Here is a 17,677-nt window from a genome sequence, read left to right as displayed (position 1 = left end):
TTAAAGATTAAATTTTCTACTTTATGTCCATCATCTTTACTTTTTATGTCTATAAAAGGCCATGTAATTGCAATGGAAAAATACACCAAAGTGAAAGAAGAAAACACTTCTCTCTTCTTTCTATCTCTTCTTATTTACATTTTACTGCATTACTTTTATTTTATAACACGTTATCAGCACGAAACTCTAATTTTATTCTTAACTCCCGCTAAGTTGAGCCATATTTTATTAAGGTATGTATCATTATAATCATATTATTTATGGCAGTACATATCATATGCTCACTGTTTGCAGATCACTTGTGCGCTTGGACATCTTAAATAGTTTAAGTACATTGCAATGATTAAATAACTATTTCTTTCCATGCTCAACTCTCCGAGGACCTCAAAATCATCAAACTAGCTATGCACTAATGTCATGGACTCCCTGGATCAAAACATATCTTTAAGGCATTTTGAAGAACCGTGAGAAATGAATTGACAAGCAATAATTTTTTTAATTACTTTATATTTATTGGAATATATAAATAATGTTAGTCATGTTCAATTCTATTAACACATATATATCAATAATATAAAGTGAAATGAAACAAGTATGTAATTTCTACTTTATGGCAAGAATAAAAAGAAATAGTAGATTGTTAACATGATATAGCTCTATTTTCATTTCTTTTACCTTAATCGTTTTGTTTTCATTAATTGTTTATTATTATAATTATTTCTCTAATTTATTCATCTTTTATGATAGTTTTCACTATGTCAAATTTATCAAAACTTGAATTTGTGGCACTTGACATCACCGGAAGGAACTATTTATCATGGGTTCTTGATGCTGAAATTCACATTGACGCTAAAGGTCTTGGAAATACTATTATACAAGGAAATGAAGCATCAAATCAGGATAAAGCGAAGACCATGATTCCTTCGTCATCATCTACATGAAGGGTTAAAAACTGAATATTTAAGCGTAAAAGATCCACTTGAATTATGGATTAATTTGAAGAATCGATATGACCACTTAAAACTTACGGTATTACCGAAAGCTCGGTATGAGTGGATACATTTAAGGTTGCAAGACTTTAAAACCGTAAGTGAGTATAATTCTGTTATCTTTAAAGTAAGTTCTCTATTAAAATTATGTGGAGACAATATCACAGATGAGGACTTATTGGAAAAAATATTTTCTACTTTTCATGCTTCAAATGTGGTGCTACAACAACAATACCGTGAAAAAGGTTTTAAGAAATATTCTGAGTTAATCGCATGCCTACTTGTGGCTGAGTAGAATAATACTCTATTAATGAAAAATCATGAAGCTCGTCCCACCGGGTCAGCTACATTTCCGGAAGTGAATGATGTAGCAACATATGATAAGTTTGAAAGAAAATAAAATAATTGTCGTGGACGTGGCAGGGGGTGAAACAATTATCGTCATTATGGTGAAAATAAATTGGAGAACAATAAGGGTTCTCAAATTAATCATTCAAAAGGTAAAGCTAGTATGTGTCACCGATGTGGTATGAGAGGTTATTGGGCACGCATTTGTCGTACGCCAGAACATTTTGTCAAACTTTATCAAGCCTCTGTCACACCTCCTTTTTCCGCCCCCACGAGGGTACAAGGGAGTTTTTTTCAATTAAAGGACAATCGAAACGGGATTTATTTATTTATTTCAGAGTCACCACTTGGGAGATTTAGGGTGTCCCAAGTCACCAATTTTAATCCCGAATCGAGGAAAAGAATGACTCCATATTACAGTTTGCGTACCAGAAATCCGGATAAGGAATTCTGTTAACTCGGGAGAAGGTGTTAGGCATTCCCGAATTTCGTGGTTCTAGCACGGTCGCTCAACTGTCATATTCGGCTTGATTATCTGATTTTTATACAAATATGAACTTATGTGCAAGTTTTAACTCTAAACTGCTTTTATTATTATATTTTTAAAAGAATGTGAACATCGTTTAAAAACATGTCTTTGTATTGTGTCACATGAAATGCACCCGCAATCCGGAACACAGTTTTATTCAATGTTTTGGGATTTGGATTTGGATCGCATGAAATGCGCACCCGAGTTTAAGAAGGTAAGATTAATTAAATCGCGCCTAAAGCGATTAGCGTATTTATTATTTGGGGACAACCGTGAAGTTCGCTTAGCGGCCGATCCCGAGTTCTAAGTAATTAACACATACATTTTATGAGGGCCTCGCAATCTATACATTTTATTAAGCGAGGCTCATCTCATTTATTTTAAATGGCCAAATCTTAAAGCGACTACATTTTTCTATTAAAATTAGTCTCTAAAATAAAGAAAGAAAATCTTAATTAATTACTAGCTTTTTTTATTATTTTAAGAAAGCATGGCATGCTAATTGCTAGATTAATACAAATATTGATGAAAAAGGAATTTTACTCAAAATTTCGAAATTATAAATAAAATAAAAATTCGACAACTAATATTCAAAAGAATCAAATATAGCTAAATTAAAACTCAGCATTGTTATAAAAAATTATTGAGATTAATTATTCACAACCATTTGAAACTAGATTTAACCATAATTACTAAATCTTATTAGAAAGTTTATTAGACTTGAACGTTCTTCTAATCTTGCTTGAACTCAAATCATGCTTTAATGCCTAATTTACGAAATTTAATTTAAATTCATGCCTTAACTAAATTTAGCTACTTATTCATGATTAACCTACTGTTGATAACCTTGAAACCTTCATAACTAGTGAATTAACCCGTTTTGCCAAACCGATTCATTAAAGACTAACTTATGTTATTTTTTCTTATTCCAAGTATTATTCAGTAATACAAAAAATAGCTTAAATACAATCAACAAAAGGAACAAAAAAAAAACGAAATTAAAACTTCAAAATTTCATTCTTCATATGTATTCATGCTTCCACATTATTAGCTTGCAATAGCTAGTATTACAGTCGTGTACCTGGTATTGGAAACAAAAGAAGATGAAGATGAGAATCAGCAGCAGTAATAACAATACAACACAGCAACAAAATCCCAGCAACAGTAACAACCCAGGAACAGAGTTTGCAAACCGGTGGAGTAGTAATCCCAAAAAAAAGCTTCAAGCTTCGATGAAACAACAACAATTAATGATGATTTCAAACAATGAAGGAAAGTAGAAGATTTTTTTTCAGTTTTTGTTCTCTCCTTTAGTTTTGAAATTTTCTTTTTATTCTGTCCTCTTTTATTCTGTTAAAATCTTTTTTTTATATTCTCTCCTTTTCTTGTGTATTCTCCCTTCTTTTTCTGTGTTTTCTCCTCCTAAAATCTGATTCAAGTCCTTCTATTTATTCCCATCCCAAAACCCTTTAATCAATTAATAAATCAACCACTTTCTCCTACCAAACTCATTATCTTCTCACTCATCCCCCACTACATTAAACAAATATATCAACCCCACCCCATTACATCTTGTCCCTCATGCCTAACATAAATAAATACAATATTCCCCTCCACTACATTATGTCTTGTTCCCCATTATATTAAACAATTATATCACCCACACCCCATTACATTTTGTCCCCCAATTATTGATTATTTTAATATTATCTTAATTTTAATGGAAAGAACACTCAAAATAAATAATTATTCAGAATTTTAATTCCAAAAATACCCCTCTGCCCTTACTGAAATTACCATTTTACCCCTGAACGTACTGCAAATTACCAAACTACCCCCATCAGCTATAACCAATTCACCTAATCAATTTCAACTAAAATACAGCAAATATGACCAATTTCTAAATAATTTTTAACAACAAATTCAAATTAAATGATGAACAACAAAGAACAACTAAAATTTTGATTGAACAATATTTTTAGCAACAAACAAACCTACTTTCAGATTCAACAACAACAACAACAAACAAGTATATTCAGATTTCTAAATTCAATAATCATTTGAACTTAAAATCAAATCTAACAACATTACAACCAACAATTCCTATATTAAACTTAAACAAGATTATGAGACAAACTCAAGAAATAATCATAAATGATAAACAATAAACAAGAAAATCAAACTTATACTAATTTCGGATTCAAGAACAATCAAACAAAGTATGGACATAAATGAAAAGATTCAACAACAATAACAAGCAAGTTTTATTCAAATTCAAATTAAACTCGAATTAAGCTTAAATAAAACAAATAAACATATTCAAATCACTAAACTTCAAATAATCAATTGATTTTTTTTTAAATTAAATCCAACAAAATACAACAAAGATAAATGATTCAAACTAAAATTAAAAAAAAAAACATAACTTCACATTAAATCACTGAACTTTAAACAAAATGAACACGAATTTAATCTACAACAAACAACGGATTCAAGCGATTTAAACTAACATTCTTTTATATTAACATTAAATCCTTTTAAATTAATAAAACAAACTGAAAAATATTTAATTGAATCTTCAACTTAAATCTTAACAACATTATAATTAAACTAATCAATTTTTATCTAAAAATAAACAAGAAAAATAAAACAACTAAATAAAAATCAAGAACAAGAACCAAACATTTAATGATTTCGGATCCGAAAAATATCAAACAAATTACGGACAATAAATGAGACTCAAACCCACTAACCGGATTGAAACGATGATGAACTCGAACGAAAAACAAATCTGCCCGGAAACAAATATCGCACCAAAACCATTTGACGCCAAAGACGATCACGAACGGACAAACGAAGAACTTGAAGAAAGAAGTAGCGGACAACAGCAACAATGGAGGAAAAGAAGCAGCAGCAGCATGGCAGAGAAAAGGACGCAGCAGCGGCGACGAGGAGGCGGTGAAGCAGTAGCACAGTAGGTCGTTTGGTTGGGAGCAGATGAAAGCAGAAGCAGCAGCGTGAGCAGCAGTCTGGCTGTGTCCATGGCGACGAGGGGGAAGAGGCGGGGCAGCCATGGGAGGGGCTTGGGGTGGTTTTAGGTTTAGGGAGGGTGGTTTGGAGAAGAAAAAGAGAAAGGGGGGGGGGGGGGGTTGTGAAATATGACGGCTAGAGAGTTTAGGGTGTGTTTAGGGTTTGGGTTATTTGGTTGAGTGAGAAGAGTGAAACAAAAATCTGAAAAATCAAAAAGGGATGGGGTGGAAATGGGCCGGGTCAAAGGGTTTTGGGTTGGGTAGAGGTATTTTGGGCCTGGGTTTAAAAAATGAAGAAGAGGCCCAATTTCGATTTTTTTTTAATATATTTTTGCTCTCTTTTCTTCTTTTATTTTTCTAAAACTAAATTCTAAAATCCTTAAATTATTATTAAGAACTAAATTAAGTTATAAAAGTGCAAATTAACTCCCAATAACAATTAACGCACAATTAAGTAATAATTAAGCATAAAATTGTATATTTGGACATTAAATGCTAAAAAATGCAAAAGATGCCTATTTTTGTAATTTTTAATTTTTGCAAAACAAAATTAATTACTAACAATTGTAGAATTAAATCCTACATGCAAAATGCGACATATTTTTGTATTTTTATTAATTTAACAAATAAACATGCACAGACAATTACAAATAATTATCCAAAAATGTCACAAAAATTCTCAAAATTGCACACCAAGGAAAATCATTTTATTTTGAATTTTTTGGGAGTAATTCTCATATAGGGCAAAAATCACGTGCTTACAGCTGCCCCTCTTTGCCCGAAGACACGAAGGGTTTTTGTGCAAAGATAAAGTGAGCGATTTTTGCCCATCCGAGTACTCCGTATGAAGCATTTTTTGAAAAAGATTTGACCGAACCTTTGCTTCAGAGGTTTCCTACATATCCTGGGCTGAACAGGAATCAGGTCAATGTAGTTCAGGAAGTTTTAGTAGCTGGGACTACCGTGGGATTGCAAGGTTACTGCTGTTGCATGCTATTACCACTACTTACCGATCTCATTGTTACACCGTGCTTAAAAGAAAACAAGAAGCTAGGCTAGACTGCAATTTGTTCTTGTTGCCTTGCTTTCTTGTCGGCTTGCGTTTCTTCCGGTGCTTTTCTTCCGAGACTTTGGGGATGACACTGGCCCTTTGCTTTTCTGAATACCAGTTTTCATCATTTTGTTCGGTCCGCTGGGGACATGGCTTTCTTCATTAAGCTTTTCGGCGGTTCCTCTAGGGATACATCTCTCTTCATCAGATTTGTTATGCTGGGCATGATTTAATGTTCACATGCCACTTCTTTCAAGATGCGTATTTTCTTCATTTTGACTCATGCGCTTGAATTTGTGCTGGGACCTCTTGTTGTAACCTGGTGCTTTCCGGTGCTGGGGATTTTTATTGTTTCCTGCTGGGGATTCCTGTTGTAACCTTCTGCCTTCCGGTGGGGTTACTGATTTCAAAATCTGCAGTATAAGACTAAAAAGTATTCCTCTCGTTATACATGTGGGCGCCTGACTTTAACCAACAACTTTGAAAATAAACGTCTTTCCTCTCTTCAGGCGGGCTCCTGACTTCAAACAAACAACTTTTAAAATAAACGTCTTTCCTCTCTTCAGGCGGGCTCCTGACTTCAAACAAACAACTTTTAAAAATAAAATGTCATTCCTTTCTTTAGGTTGGCGAGATTTTAACAACTTTTAAAAATAAAATGTCATTCCTCTCTTCAGGCGGACTCCTGATTTCAACAACATCTTTTAAAAATAAACGTCTTTCCTCTCTTCAGGCGTCTCCTGACTTCAAACAAACAACTTTTAAAAATAAAATGTCATTCCTTTCTTTAGGTTGGCGAGATTTTAACAACTTTTAACAATAAAACGTCATTCCTCTCTTCAGGCGGGCTCCTGATTTCAATAATAACTTTAAAAATAAACGTCTTTCCTCTCTTCAGGCGGGCTCCTGACTTCAAACAAACAACTTTTAAAAATAAAATGTCATTCCTTTCTTTAGGCGGGCTCCTGACTTCACCAACAACTTTAAAAATAAACGTCATTCCTCTCTTCAGGCGGGCTCCTGATTTCAAAAACAACTTTAAAATAAAAATGTCATTCCTTTCTTTAGGCTGGCAAAATTTCAACAACTTTTAAAAAGAAAACGCCATTCCTCTCTTCAGGCGGGCTCCTGACTTCAACAACAATTTTGAAAAATAAAAACGACATTCCTCTCTTCAGGCGGACTCCTAATTTCAAAAACAACTTTAAAATAAAAATGTCATTCCTTTCTTTAGGCTTGCGAAATTTCAACAACTTTTAAAAATAAAACGTCATTCCTCTCTTCAGGCGGGCTCCTGACTTCTAAAACAACCTTGAAAAATAAACGTGTCATTCCTTTCTTTAGGCTGGCAAAATTTCAACAACTTTTAAAAATAAAACGTCATTCCTCTCTTCAGGCGGGCTCCTGACTTCAACAACTTTGAAAAATAAACGTCTTTCCTCTCTTCAGGCGGGCTCCTGACTTCTTCAACTTCTTAAATTCTATCACCTCTATTCTCCAGGCGGGCTCCTGACTTCAACAATTTCTTAAATTTTAACACCTCCATTCTCCAGGCGGGCTCCTGACTTCAACAATTTCTTAAATTTTAACACCTCCATTCTTCAGGCGGGCTCCTGACTTCAACAATTTCTTAAATTTTAACACCTCCATTCTCCAGGCGGGCTCCTGACTTCAACAATTTCTTAAATTTTAACACCTCCATTCTCCAGGCGGGCTCCTGACTTCAACAACAACTTTAAAATAAACGTCATTCCTCTCTTCAGGCGGGCTCCTGATTTCAAAAACAACTTTAAAATAAAAATGTCAATCCTTTCTTTAGGCTGGCGAAATTTCAACAACTTTTAAAAATAAAACGTCATTCCTCTCTTCAGGCGGGCTCCTGATTTCAAAAACAACTTTAAAATAAAAATGTCATTTCTTTCTTTAGGCTGGCGAAATTTCAACAACTTTTAAAAAACGCTATTCCTCTCTTCAGGCGGGCTCCTGACTTCAAAAACAACCTTGAAAAATAAACGTGCCATTCCTTTCTTTAAGCTGGCGAAATTTCAACAACTTTTAAAAATAAAACGCCTTTCTTATGGGTAAAACTAAACTTTAGGAAGAAATGTCTCTCCTATGGGTAAAACTAAACTTAGGAGGAAATGCCTCTCCTATGGGTAAAACTAAACTTAGGAGGAAATGTCTCTCCTATGCCTCTCCTCGAAACTGCTGGAGATTATTTTGCTGGGGATGAATTTTCCTTTTCTCCCTTACCCACTCTGGGTTGTCCGACCCTCTTGAAACTTGGTCGAAACTCTGTCGAGGATGCTTCTACATCTCGATGGTCCGTTGGGGATAACACTGCGAACTGCTGAGTAACCCTACTGGGGATAACACTGCTGAGGATAACTCTGCTGAGTAAATATGTTATCTTACTTCTTCCAAAATTACCTCCTTTTAAGTAGGATGTTTCATTCCTCTGCAAACTACTCCCCCCTTTTCTTTTTGCTTTTTTTTTTTTTTTTTTGCATATCTTCTTCCTTCGAAGACTACCTCCCTTAAGAATCGTTTTGCCTTTCCCCGAAAGGAACCGCTAAGGATACCGATTTTCACCAAACTTGTGTTGGACTCCTCGAAACTGCTGGGGATAACCCTGTTGGGGAATTATTTACTTACCTGTTGGGGGATAGAATGTTATCAACTGGGGATAACGCTGTCGAGGATAACACTGCTGGGGGATTCTGACTCTTTCAGAACTAGTGCTTCACTCTTCGGAAGGCTGTTGGGAATGATACTGGCCTTTTGCTTTTCTGAGCACAAGTGTCATCCCTTTGTTCTATCTACTGGGGAACAACTTCCTCCATTGAAACTTATTATGTTGGGGCCAACACTGGTTCAAAGACCACTTCCCTTGAGACTGGTGTTATCTTTATTCTTCCTCGAATGGGTACCTAACTTCCAGAAAACTTTCTAATTGAAAGGAAAATTTTCTGCCCCAGTTTGACAGTCTCCCTTATGGCATGCATTTCTGTCATCAATGTCATTTCCTTTACCTCTTTCAAATCAAACAAAATTTGTTAGTTTAAAACGCGATGGTTGGTTGTGATACTCCTACTGGGATGGTTTTCCCTTTCTCCTTCCTTGCTCTGTGTTCCACAACTTGTCGGGGATGATATTATTTGCTGGGGATAATCCCTTTCTGCTGGGGATATCCCTCTTCTTTTGTGGCATAGCTCGGAAATTGGCATTTCCCCGACCTTTTAGTCTTGCATGAATTTCCCAAATCATGCCCATTGCTCTCCTTGCTTTGTCCACGGGCCTCGGCTTTGAGGTTTATAACCTTTGATTTTGGCAAGGATATCCCTCTTGACACTCGTCAATCCTTTTGTCAATTCCCTTTTGCTGGGGATATCTTTTTTGACACTGGTCTCGCGCTTGTTCCTTGCTGACTATACCATTTGGATGTACTAGTCAGATCTCATCTTGCATGATTGGAAAGTTGATGGCAGATTTTGAAGTCATTTCTCACTTGTTCTGACCAAACAGACTCTACTGGGGAATTTTTCTATGAAAGGAGAAAGACAAACAAAAAGGGAACCGAATAAAAGACAAAGGGAAAAAGATGACTCTTTAACAAGAGAAACTATAAATAAAAACCTATCAAACGCAGATACCGACTCTAATGGTCATGACATGCGCATGTGGTCTATCCTCTACCGTCAATCGTCTTTCAGGATCTTCACTTGGAGATTCCCCATCTGATTCTTAATCTTATTCGACTTGTAATGCCCAAAGAGTTTTCACAATCAAGCGTCTCTCATTTTGGTTTTTTTTTCTCTCAGCTTTCATCGCCTTATGGTGTCCGTGAAGATTTTCACCGATAAGACTCTCTTAGTTGTATCACTTTACAGCTGGGGTTTTGGAGTGTTGCCGATATGACTCTTTCTGCTGGGGATTAGAGTCCTTTCTGCTGTGGAACAAAATGTTATGTTCACCGGTAAGACTCTCATTTGTCTGACTTGACATCTTTTGAAGACTGATTAGAAGGTCTTTCTTTGGATCTTAATGTGGGTTTTGGATAGGCTAGAAAGAAAGGGTATTAAAGGCTCAAAAAAGAAAATAAATTTGGGGTTCAAAATTACAACCTTCGAAATCACATTTGTTTACAACAAACACAACCCTTGCCCCAGTTTCTTGCTTGGGGATTATTTATTTATTATTATTATTATTATTTTACTTTTTATTACACCATACACACCATGCACACCATGCACACTATGCACCCTATGACCGAGCCGTGAATCGCCTACGTATCCTGTAAGCACGTGATTTTTGCCCTATATGAGAATTACTCCCAAAAAATTCAAAAATAAAATGATTTTTCTTGGTGTGCCATTTTGTGATATTTTGTGACATTTTGAATAATTATTTGTATTTGTCTGTGCGTGTTTATTTGATAAATTAATAAAAAAATACAAAAATATGTCGCATTTTGCATGTAGGATTTAATTCTATAGTTGTTAGTAATTAAATTTGTTTTACAAAAATTTAAAAATTACAAAAATAAGCATCGTTTGCATTTTTAGCATTTAATGTCCAAATATACAATTCTATGCTTAATTAATACTTAATTGTGCGTTAATTGTTATTGGGAGTTAATTTGCGCTTTTATAACTTAATTTAATTCTTAATAATAGTTTAAGTATTTTTATAATTTAGTTTTAGAGAAATAAAAGAAGAAAAGAAAGCAAAAATATAAAGAAAGTCGGAATTAGGCCTCTTCTTCAATTTCAAGCCACAAGCCCAAAAAATGGCCCAATCTTCCCTACGACCCAGTCCATTTCGAACTGGGTCGACCCAGTCCATAACCCAAAAGACTCAAACCCCATTTGTCTTTCATTTTTACAAAACAAAAACAAAACAAAAAAAAAAGAAAGAAAAAACCCTAAAAGACCTAAGTCATCCGCCCCCCCCCCCACCTTTGCTTCTTCTTCTCCAAGTTTCTCCCTAGCATCAATGGCTTCCCTTCCATCCTCCTCACTGCACACACACACATGTCGTCTCCAAGCTGCCCTCCCATGAACAACCTCAGAAACCATGAACGACCTCAAAAACCACCAACGCGACTTCATCCTTCTCGCCGTGTCGCGTCGTTTTTTTACTGTTGCTGCACCCTTTTCTCGACACATCTGCTGCTTCAGTGATTGCCATGGCCGTGCTTTAGTTCCTGGACAACTACGCAGTCGATGCCTTGTCGCCGCTACAGCTCCGCTCGTTGCCATGGCTGCTGTCGCGACTGCGTCTTCTCTTCGTCGCCGGTTGTCGCAGCTACTCCCTCCATCGTGCTGCTGCCGATGCTGCTGTTTCTGTTTCAATCAAATGACCAAACGAACACAGCCATGGACGAGCTTCGACGTCGACCATGTCGTCGTCCATGGCTGTCCGCGACGTGTTGCTGCCTTCGCTGCCGGATTGCTGCTGCCGATGCCGTGTTGCCGCTGCTGCTGCCACTGCTGCCCGTTTTCTTCTTCGCAGCTGCTCCATCGCGGCTGACCATGGACGAGCTTGCTCGTCGCTGCTGCGTTTTCTTCATCTTTCACTGATGCTTGTTGCTTCGTCGTCTTCAAGTCCGTTTATGTCCAAGTTTCGTTGGTTTCGTTTAGAGTTCGTTCGATGTTCGTCATTGGTCATTTACGGTTAGTTGTTCTAAGTTTATTTTCATCCATAATTTGTTTGATATTTTCAGATTTGAAATTAGTATAAGTTTGTTTCATTTTTCATATTTATTTTTAAATAAAAATGGTTAGTTTAATTATATTGTTGATAGATTTGAATTGAAGATTCAATTAAATTATTTTTTCAGTTTGAGAAGATTTAGTTTTAATATAGAAAAGTGTTAGCTTAAATCGTTTAAATCCGTTGATTGTTGTTAATATAGATTTAATTCGTGTTTCATCTTGTTTGAAGTTCGTTTTTAATTCAGTGATTTAATGTGAAGTTATGTTTTGGTTTTAATTTTTGGATCATGCATATTTGTTATAATTTTGTTGGATTTAATTTAAAAAAGATTAATTGATTATTTGAAGATTAGTAATTTGAATATGTTTATTTGTTTTGTTTAAGTTTAATTCGAAGTTGAATAAAGCTTGTTTGTTATTGTTGTTAAAGTAGATTCATTCATGTTCCTACTTTGTTTGGATGATCTTGAATCCGAATTTTATATAGTTTGATTTCTTGTTTACCATTTATGATTATTGCTTGAATTGTTCTCATAATCTTGTTTAAAGTTTAATATAAGAATTGTTTGTTGTAATGTTGTTAGAGTTGATGTTAAGTTCAATATTATTGAATTTAAGAATCTGAATATACTTGTTTGATTGTTGTTGTTGTTTAAATCCGAAAAATAGGTTTGTTGTTGCCAAAAATATTGTTCAATCAAATTTTGGTTGTTCTTGGTTGTTCAATTTATGTTCATATGATTTGTTGTTGAAATGTTGTTAAAATCATGTTCATGTGATATTGTTGTTATGATGTTCATCCATGTTCATATTGTTGTTTGAACATTGTTAGAAATTGATCATATTGACTATATTTTGGTTATGTTTGATTAAATGATGTGTTATAGCTGATGGGTAGTTTGGTAAATTTGTAATACGATCAGGGGTAGTTTGGTAATTTCAGTAAGGTTGGAAGGGGTAGTTTAGGAATTGTACATTTTGAAATTGTTTATTTGAAGCATGGGGGACAAAATGAAATGGGGTGGGTTGTGATATGATTATTTAATATAAAGGGGGGACAAGATTTAAATTAAAGGGAATCTTGCATTATTTTAAATAAAGCATGGGGGACAAAATATAATGGGGTGGTGTGATATATTTATTTAATGTAATGGGGATGAGTGGGAAGATAATGGGTTTGGTAGAGAAAGGGATTGATTTGAATTGATTTATGGGATGGGATATATATATGTGAAGTCTTGAACATAAGAAAAAAAAATACAGACAGAAAAAAAGAGATTGAAAAAAAAAGCTGAACATTTATTCCGAAAAAAAAAACATTGAAACTCTCAAGAAAAGAAAAAACATACAAAGAAAAAAAAATTTTGAAAATTAGAAGAGAAAGTAGTACACACCTGAGAAATATTCTGGTATACAGGTGTAGAAATTAAGGGTTGAAGATTAACTAGCCTTTCAAAAATCTGAAAATTTCCTTTGGTTTCTGTCCATTATTTTCGGCATTCCTGGATTTTATTTTGAATTTTTCAAAGCTGTCACTGGGATTTTCGTTGACTGGTTATTGCTGGTGATTGTTGCTGTTGCTGTGTTACGTATTACGTTGCTGACTTTCTTCTTCTTATATTGACAATATCAGGTACACAACTGTAATTTTGGCATTTTGTAAGCTGAAATGAAGAATGGAGTGTTAAATTTTTAATTTAGTTTAATTTAATTTTTGTATTGTAGTTAGGTTATTCATGTATTATTATTCTGTAAATCACTGTCATCGGCATAACTAGGCATATTATAGCGACATATTAAATAACGCCTTTACCAGATTATTAGGAAATATATTTAAGCCTGATTATTAATTAAAACTGTTTAATAAAAAAAATAGAAGAAATAACGTAAAAATGGCGTTATTGAATCAGTTTGGCAAAAATTAACTAAGTTCCTTATTCAGAAGGTTTTTCATCAACGATAAGTTAATCCGAATCATGTAGTTAATTTCAGTTATAACATGAATTAGTTTGCAAACAAGTATTAGGACATGATGAATTAAAACAAAGTTAGTTAATGTTAAATTGTTTAAATTTTTAGAAATATGATTTAGTACTCAAGTTTTTATTTTTATTTCTTTCAATTTTCAGTATTTGTAAATAATTAGTTTCAATAAGCTTAAGTCTTACTAATAATTTGAATTTTAATCCAACTATGGGATAATTAGTTTTTTTTTATTTTTTTACTTTCCGATAATTCCATGTTGTATCTATGATTATAATTTTATTATTTTCTGCTAATATTTGTTTTTCCCTTCTATTTAATATGTCATTTTCAAGAATGTAGATATTGATTTTATATTTATAAAAAACTTAGTAATAATAAAAAGGTAGTCATTAGGGATACTATTAAAGGAGTTCGCTAAAAATAAATAGATGTAAATAATACAAATGTATAGGATTCTCCATTCTCATTTATTTATTTAATTATTAAAAAAAATTACTTAGAATTAGGGATGGATTGTTTAGTGAATTTCACTTCCTTCCCCAAAGATGATGACGCGTTAGACTCTTTAGGCGCGATTTAATTAATTTTACCTTCTTAAACTCGGATGCGCATTTCATGCGACCCAAATCTAAATCCTAAAACATCAAATAAAATATGTTTCGTATTGTGGGTGCATTTCATGTGACACAATCCAAAGATATGTTTTAAGCGATGTTCACATTCCTAAAAAATAATAATTATAATAATAAAGCGGTAAAAAGATAAAATTTGCACATGGTTCATAATTGTATTAAAAATCAGATAAATAAGCCGAATATAACAGTTGAGCGACCGTGCTAGAACCACGGAACTCGGGAATGCCTAACACCTTCTCCCGGGTTAACAGAATTCCTTATCCGGATTTCTGGTACGCAGACTGTAATATAGAGTCATTCTTTTCCTCGATTCGGGATTAAAATTGGTGACTTGGGACACCCTAAATCTCCCAAGTGGCGACTCTGAAATAATTAAACCAATCCCGTTTCGACTGTCCTTTAATTGGAAAAAACTCCCTACGCACCTCGCGGTGCCGGAAAAAGGAGGTGTGACAGCTCTGGCGACTCTGCTGGGGACTTAACCCAGAACCAGTGGTTCAGGGTTAGAAATTCGAGCTCATATAAATTGTTATATTTGGTTTTATCTGATTTTTACATGATTGAGCCTAATGTGCTAAATGCTGCTTTTACCGCTTTGATATTACGTGAACTGTGTATAAACTGTGCCGAAACCCATCTCCTCTCTGAGTCTTCTAAATCATGAAGAAGGGTGTACTTCGTACGACTTCTTTTCTGTATAGTGTCAAATCCCAATTTAGAACGAGGTTCGGACAAGTTGCTAAGCCGGTGAAGCTTCTGTATTCCCGGTACGCTACCCCCCTCGGCTCGAGCTGTCCGCTCGGGTAAGCCAGGTCTAGAACAAACACCCAGGTTCTGAACCTAGTATAACAAAACCACATGTCGGATCCCTAGTAGGAACGTTTGTTTGCATCACGTGCATCTGACTTTGGAGGCTCAACACAGGGGTTGAGTCTGTCTAGGACAGGTGCACCAAAAATGAAAATGACCATCCTGATGCATATTATTTGTTTTATGTGCATTTATTTGCTCGGTCTTGCATGTTGACCGGCTTCTGAGTCTCGGGAGTGTAAAAAGTAAAATAAAATAAAAATAGCAAGTAAAAGTTATTTGATTAATTTAGAAAAAATCAGTGTCCAAGTACTGTCGAAGTACTGCCGAATTTTTTTAAAAAAAAAAACATATATATATTTTTACTTTTAGAATTGTTGGTTTGCCTAGAAAGCAGAAAGTGTGTAGGAATAAGTCTTCTATTTTAATTTGCTTTATTTAAAAAAAAAATGAAAAATGAAAATAGTTTTTTTTTTATAAAAGGAAGTGGAAAAATTTGTTTGTTTTCAAAAAAAAAAAAAAAAAAAAAAAATTAGTTAGTTTATAGCCTGAACTACGCGGGTATGATTCTCACCGGATGTGAGATCAGAGGCAAACCTCTTTGGTTTCGGCTCACCATATTCAAAAAAAAAAATCCAAAAATATTTAACATTACTCACTTCTTTAGAAAGTTTTTCTTTTAGACCTCAATTTTTTTTTTAAAAAAAAAAAATATATTTCCTTTTAATCTCAAAATCCCAATTATTTGTTTAAAAGATATTCAAAATAAAATTCAAAAATATTTTTTTCTGTAGTATTTCTTTCATAAATTCAGAATATTGGTTCAAAAATATTTCCTTTCTCCTTAAAAGTTTTTTTCAAAAAAAAAAATTATTAAAATCCAAAAAATATTTCTTTAGAATATAGATAGTTTTTAAGTCAAATAAAAGTTTTTCCTTCTTTAATCACTATAATAAATGTGCAGGATGAGCACAAGTCAAAATGAACCATTCTCAGTGTGTAGCGAGGTCCCTTCGCAACTCCACATGTGGTGGAATGATATGGGAAAGGATAGTATAAAGATAGTGGAAAGAGTTTTGGGAGGTTTTGTCGATCTGTTGAATATCAAGCCAAGGACAGATATCATCGAGGCTCTAATACCGTTCTGGGACCCAACACGCAACGTGTTTCGTTTTGCTGACTTTGAACTTTCACCTACACTAGAGGAAGTCGCCGGATATGCGGGGTTGAATGGGAAACTAAGAGGGCAGTATTTACTTTCACCAAGACCAGTATCTCCGCACGCGTTCTTGGATTTACTAAGCATTAGTCGGAAGGTACAGAATGATGATTTGTCGAAGGGATGTTGTACTCTCCAATTCTTGTATCAACGGTACGGAATTCCTCAGGGTTTGGAAGAACCAAACCTCGGATTAATTCACACTGGGAACAGAATCAGGTGGGAAGCAAGACGTACTTTGGCATTTATCACAGCATTTCTGGGAATTGTGGTCTGTCCCCGCAAAGATAAAAAAATAGAGATAGGCCTTGTAGGGATGGCCGATGTTGCAATCAAAAGAACCGACAGTACTGTGGTTCCTTTGATTTTGTCTGAAATCTACCGAGCTTTAACTATATGCCGAGAAGGAGGCAAGTTCTTTCAGGGATGCAATCTGTTACTCCAGTTGTGGATGCAAGAACACCTCCATCACCGAGTGGGATACATGAACCACGGGTTGACTGAGAAAAACTGCATTAGCGGCTTTGAGAAACGAATGACAGGCGTCATATTTCCCGAAGGCGTCGAAGCATGGCTTGCACAATTGAGGTCAACAACAGCCGACCAAGTTGAATGGGCATTTGGGTGGTTGAATGATACTGAGGTAATATACATGGCGGCCGAGGAATGTCATGTTCTTTTGATGGGACTTCGTAGCATCCAACCATATGCTCCTCATCGGGTACTGCGCCAACTAGGAAGATTTCAGGTAATTCCCACTGATGAGGATCTAAGCAAGCACGCCATTGAGTTGAGTCCAAGAGTCGTGTTCCCCGAAGGAAAAATTAGAAAGTTGTGGCACGAATGTAGATTCCTTGAACCCAAGACTATGGTTCGAGAGCTGGCTAAGGGTGAGGTAGACCCAAAATACGATGTTTGGTTCGGGAAAAGGTTCCAGATTCGTCAGAGGCCTGCCAAAAGAGCTCACGTCCAACAATTTACGGATGATTCGCAGGAACAGTGGGGCTGGTTAGAGAGAGAGGAAGGCTACCGGGTTGAAATCGGGAAGCTGAAGCGACAAATTGAAAGACTTATGTTTGAAAACAACGTTCAGGTAGCCTCAGAGCAAGGTGAGAAGAACAAATTAGCCAAAGAAAACCAGGCACTGAAAGCCCGAATTAGCCAAGTCAGTAAGAGTGATAGCGACCGACAGAAACGTCGATCTGATGAAAGGTTGATAGCGGAATTGAGAAATCAAGTCAGCCAAAGCCGAGAAGACTTGGAGAGATCCCAGGCTTGTATAACAAGAATGCGGGTCAGGTGGGCTACAGTTACAACATCACGGAGAGAGCACCTATGGAAAGTAAAAAGGGACTATGAAATGA

General features: G+C 35.2%; 1 protein-coding gene across 1 annotated transcript; it reads left to right on the top strand.

Moving 5' to 3' along the window:
* The first annotated feature begins 12,759 nt into the window (after positions 1-12,759).
* On the top strand, positions 12,760-17,426 carry LOC142174887 (protein MAINTENANCE OF MERISTEMS-like). The gene is made up of 3 exons (XM_075241277.1): positions 12,760-13,296; positions 16,059-17,158; positions 17,407-17,426. The coding sequence occupies exons 2-3, from the start codon at positions 16,060-16,062 to the stop codon at positions 17,424-17,426; spliced, it is 1,119 nt and encodes a 372-aa protein (XP_075097378.1). The 5' UTR covers positions 12,760-13,296; position 16,059.
* Positions 17,427-17,677: the final 251 nt, after the last annotated feature.

Source organism: Nicotiana tabacum, chromosome 20 (genome assembly GCF_000715075.1).
Source record: "Nicotiana tabacum cultivar K326 chromosome 20, ASM71507v2, whole genome shotgun sequence".
Taxonomy (NCBI): domain Eukaryota; kingdom Viridiplantae; phylum Streptophyta; class Magnoliopsida; order Solanales; family Solanaceae; genus Nicotiana; species Nicotiana tabacum.
This window is presented reverse-complemented; position numbering and strand designations above follow the sequence as displayed.

Coding starts and splice junctions, on each gene's coding strand:
- LOC142174887 (XM_075241277.1), top strand. CDS start 16,060: ATGAGCACAAGTCAAAATGAACCATTCTCAGTGTGTAGCGAGGTCCCT. Junction 17,159..17,406: donor TAGAAAGTTGTGGCACGAAT/GTAGATTCCTTG, acceptor AACAACGTTCAG/GTAGCCTCAGAGCAAGGTGA.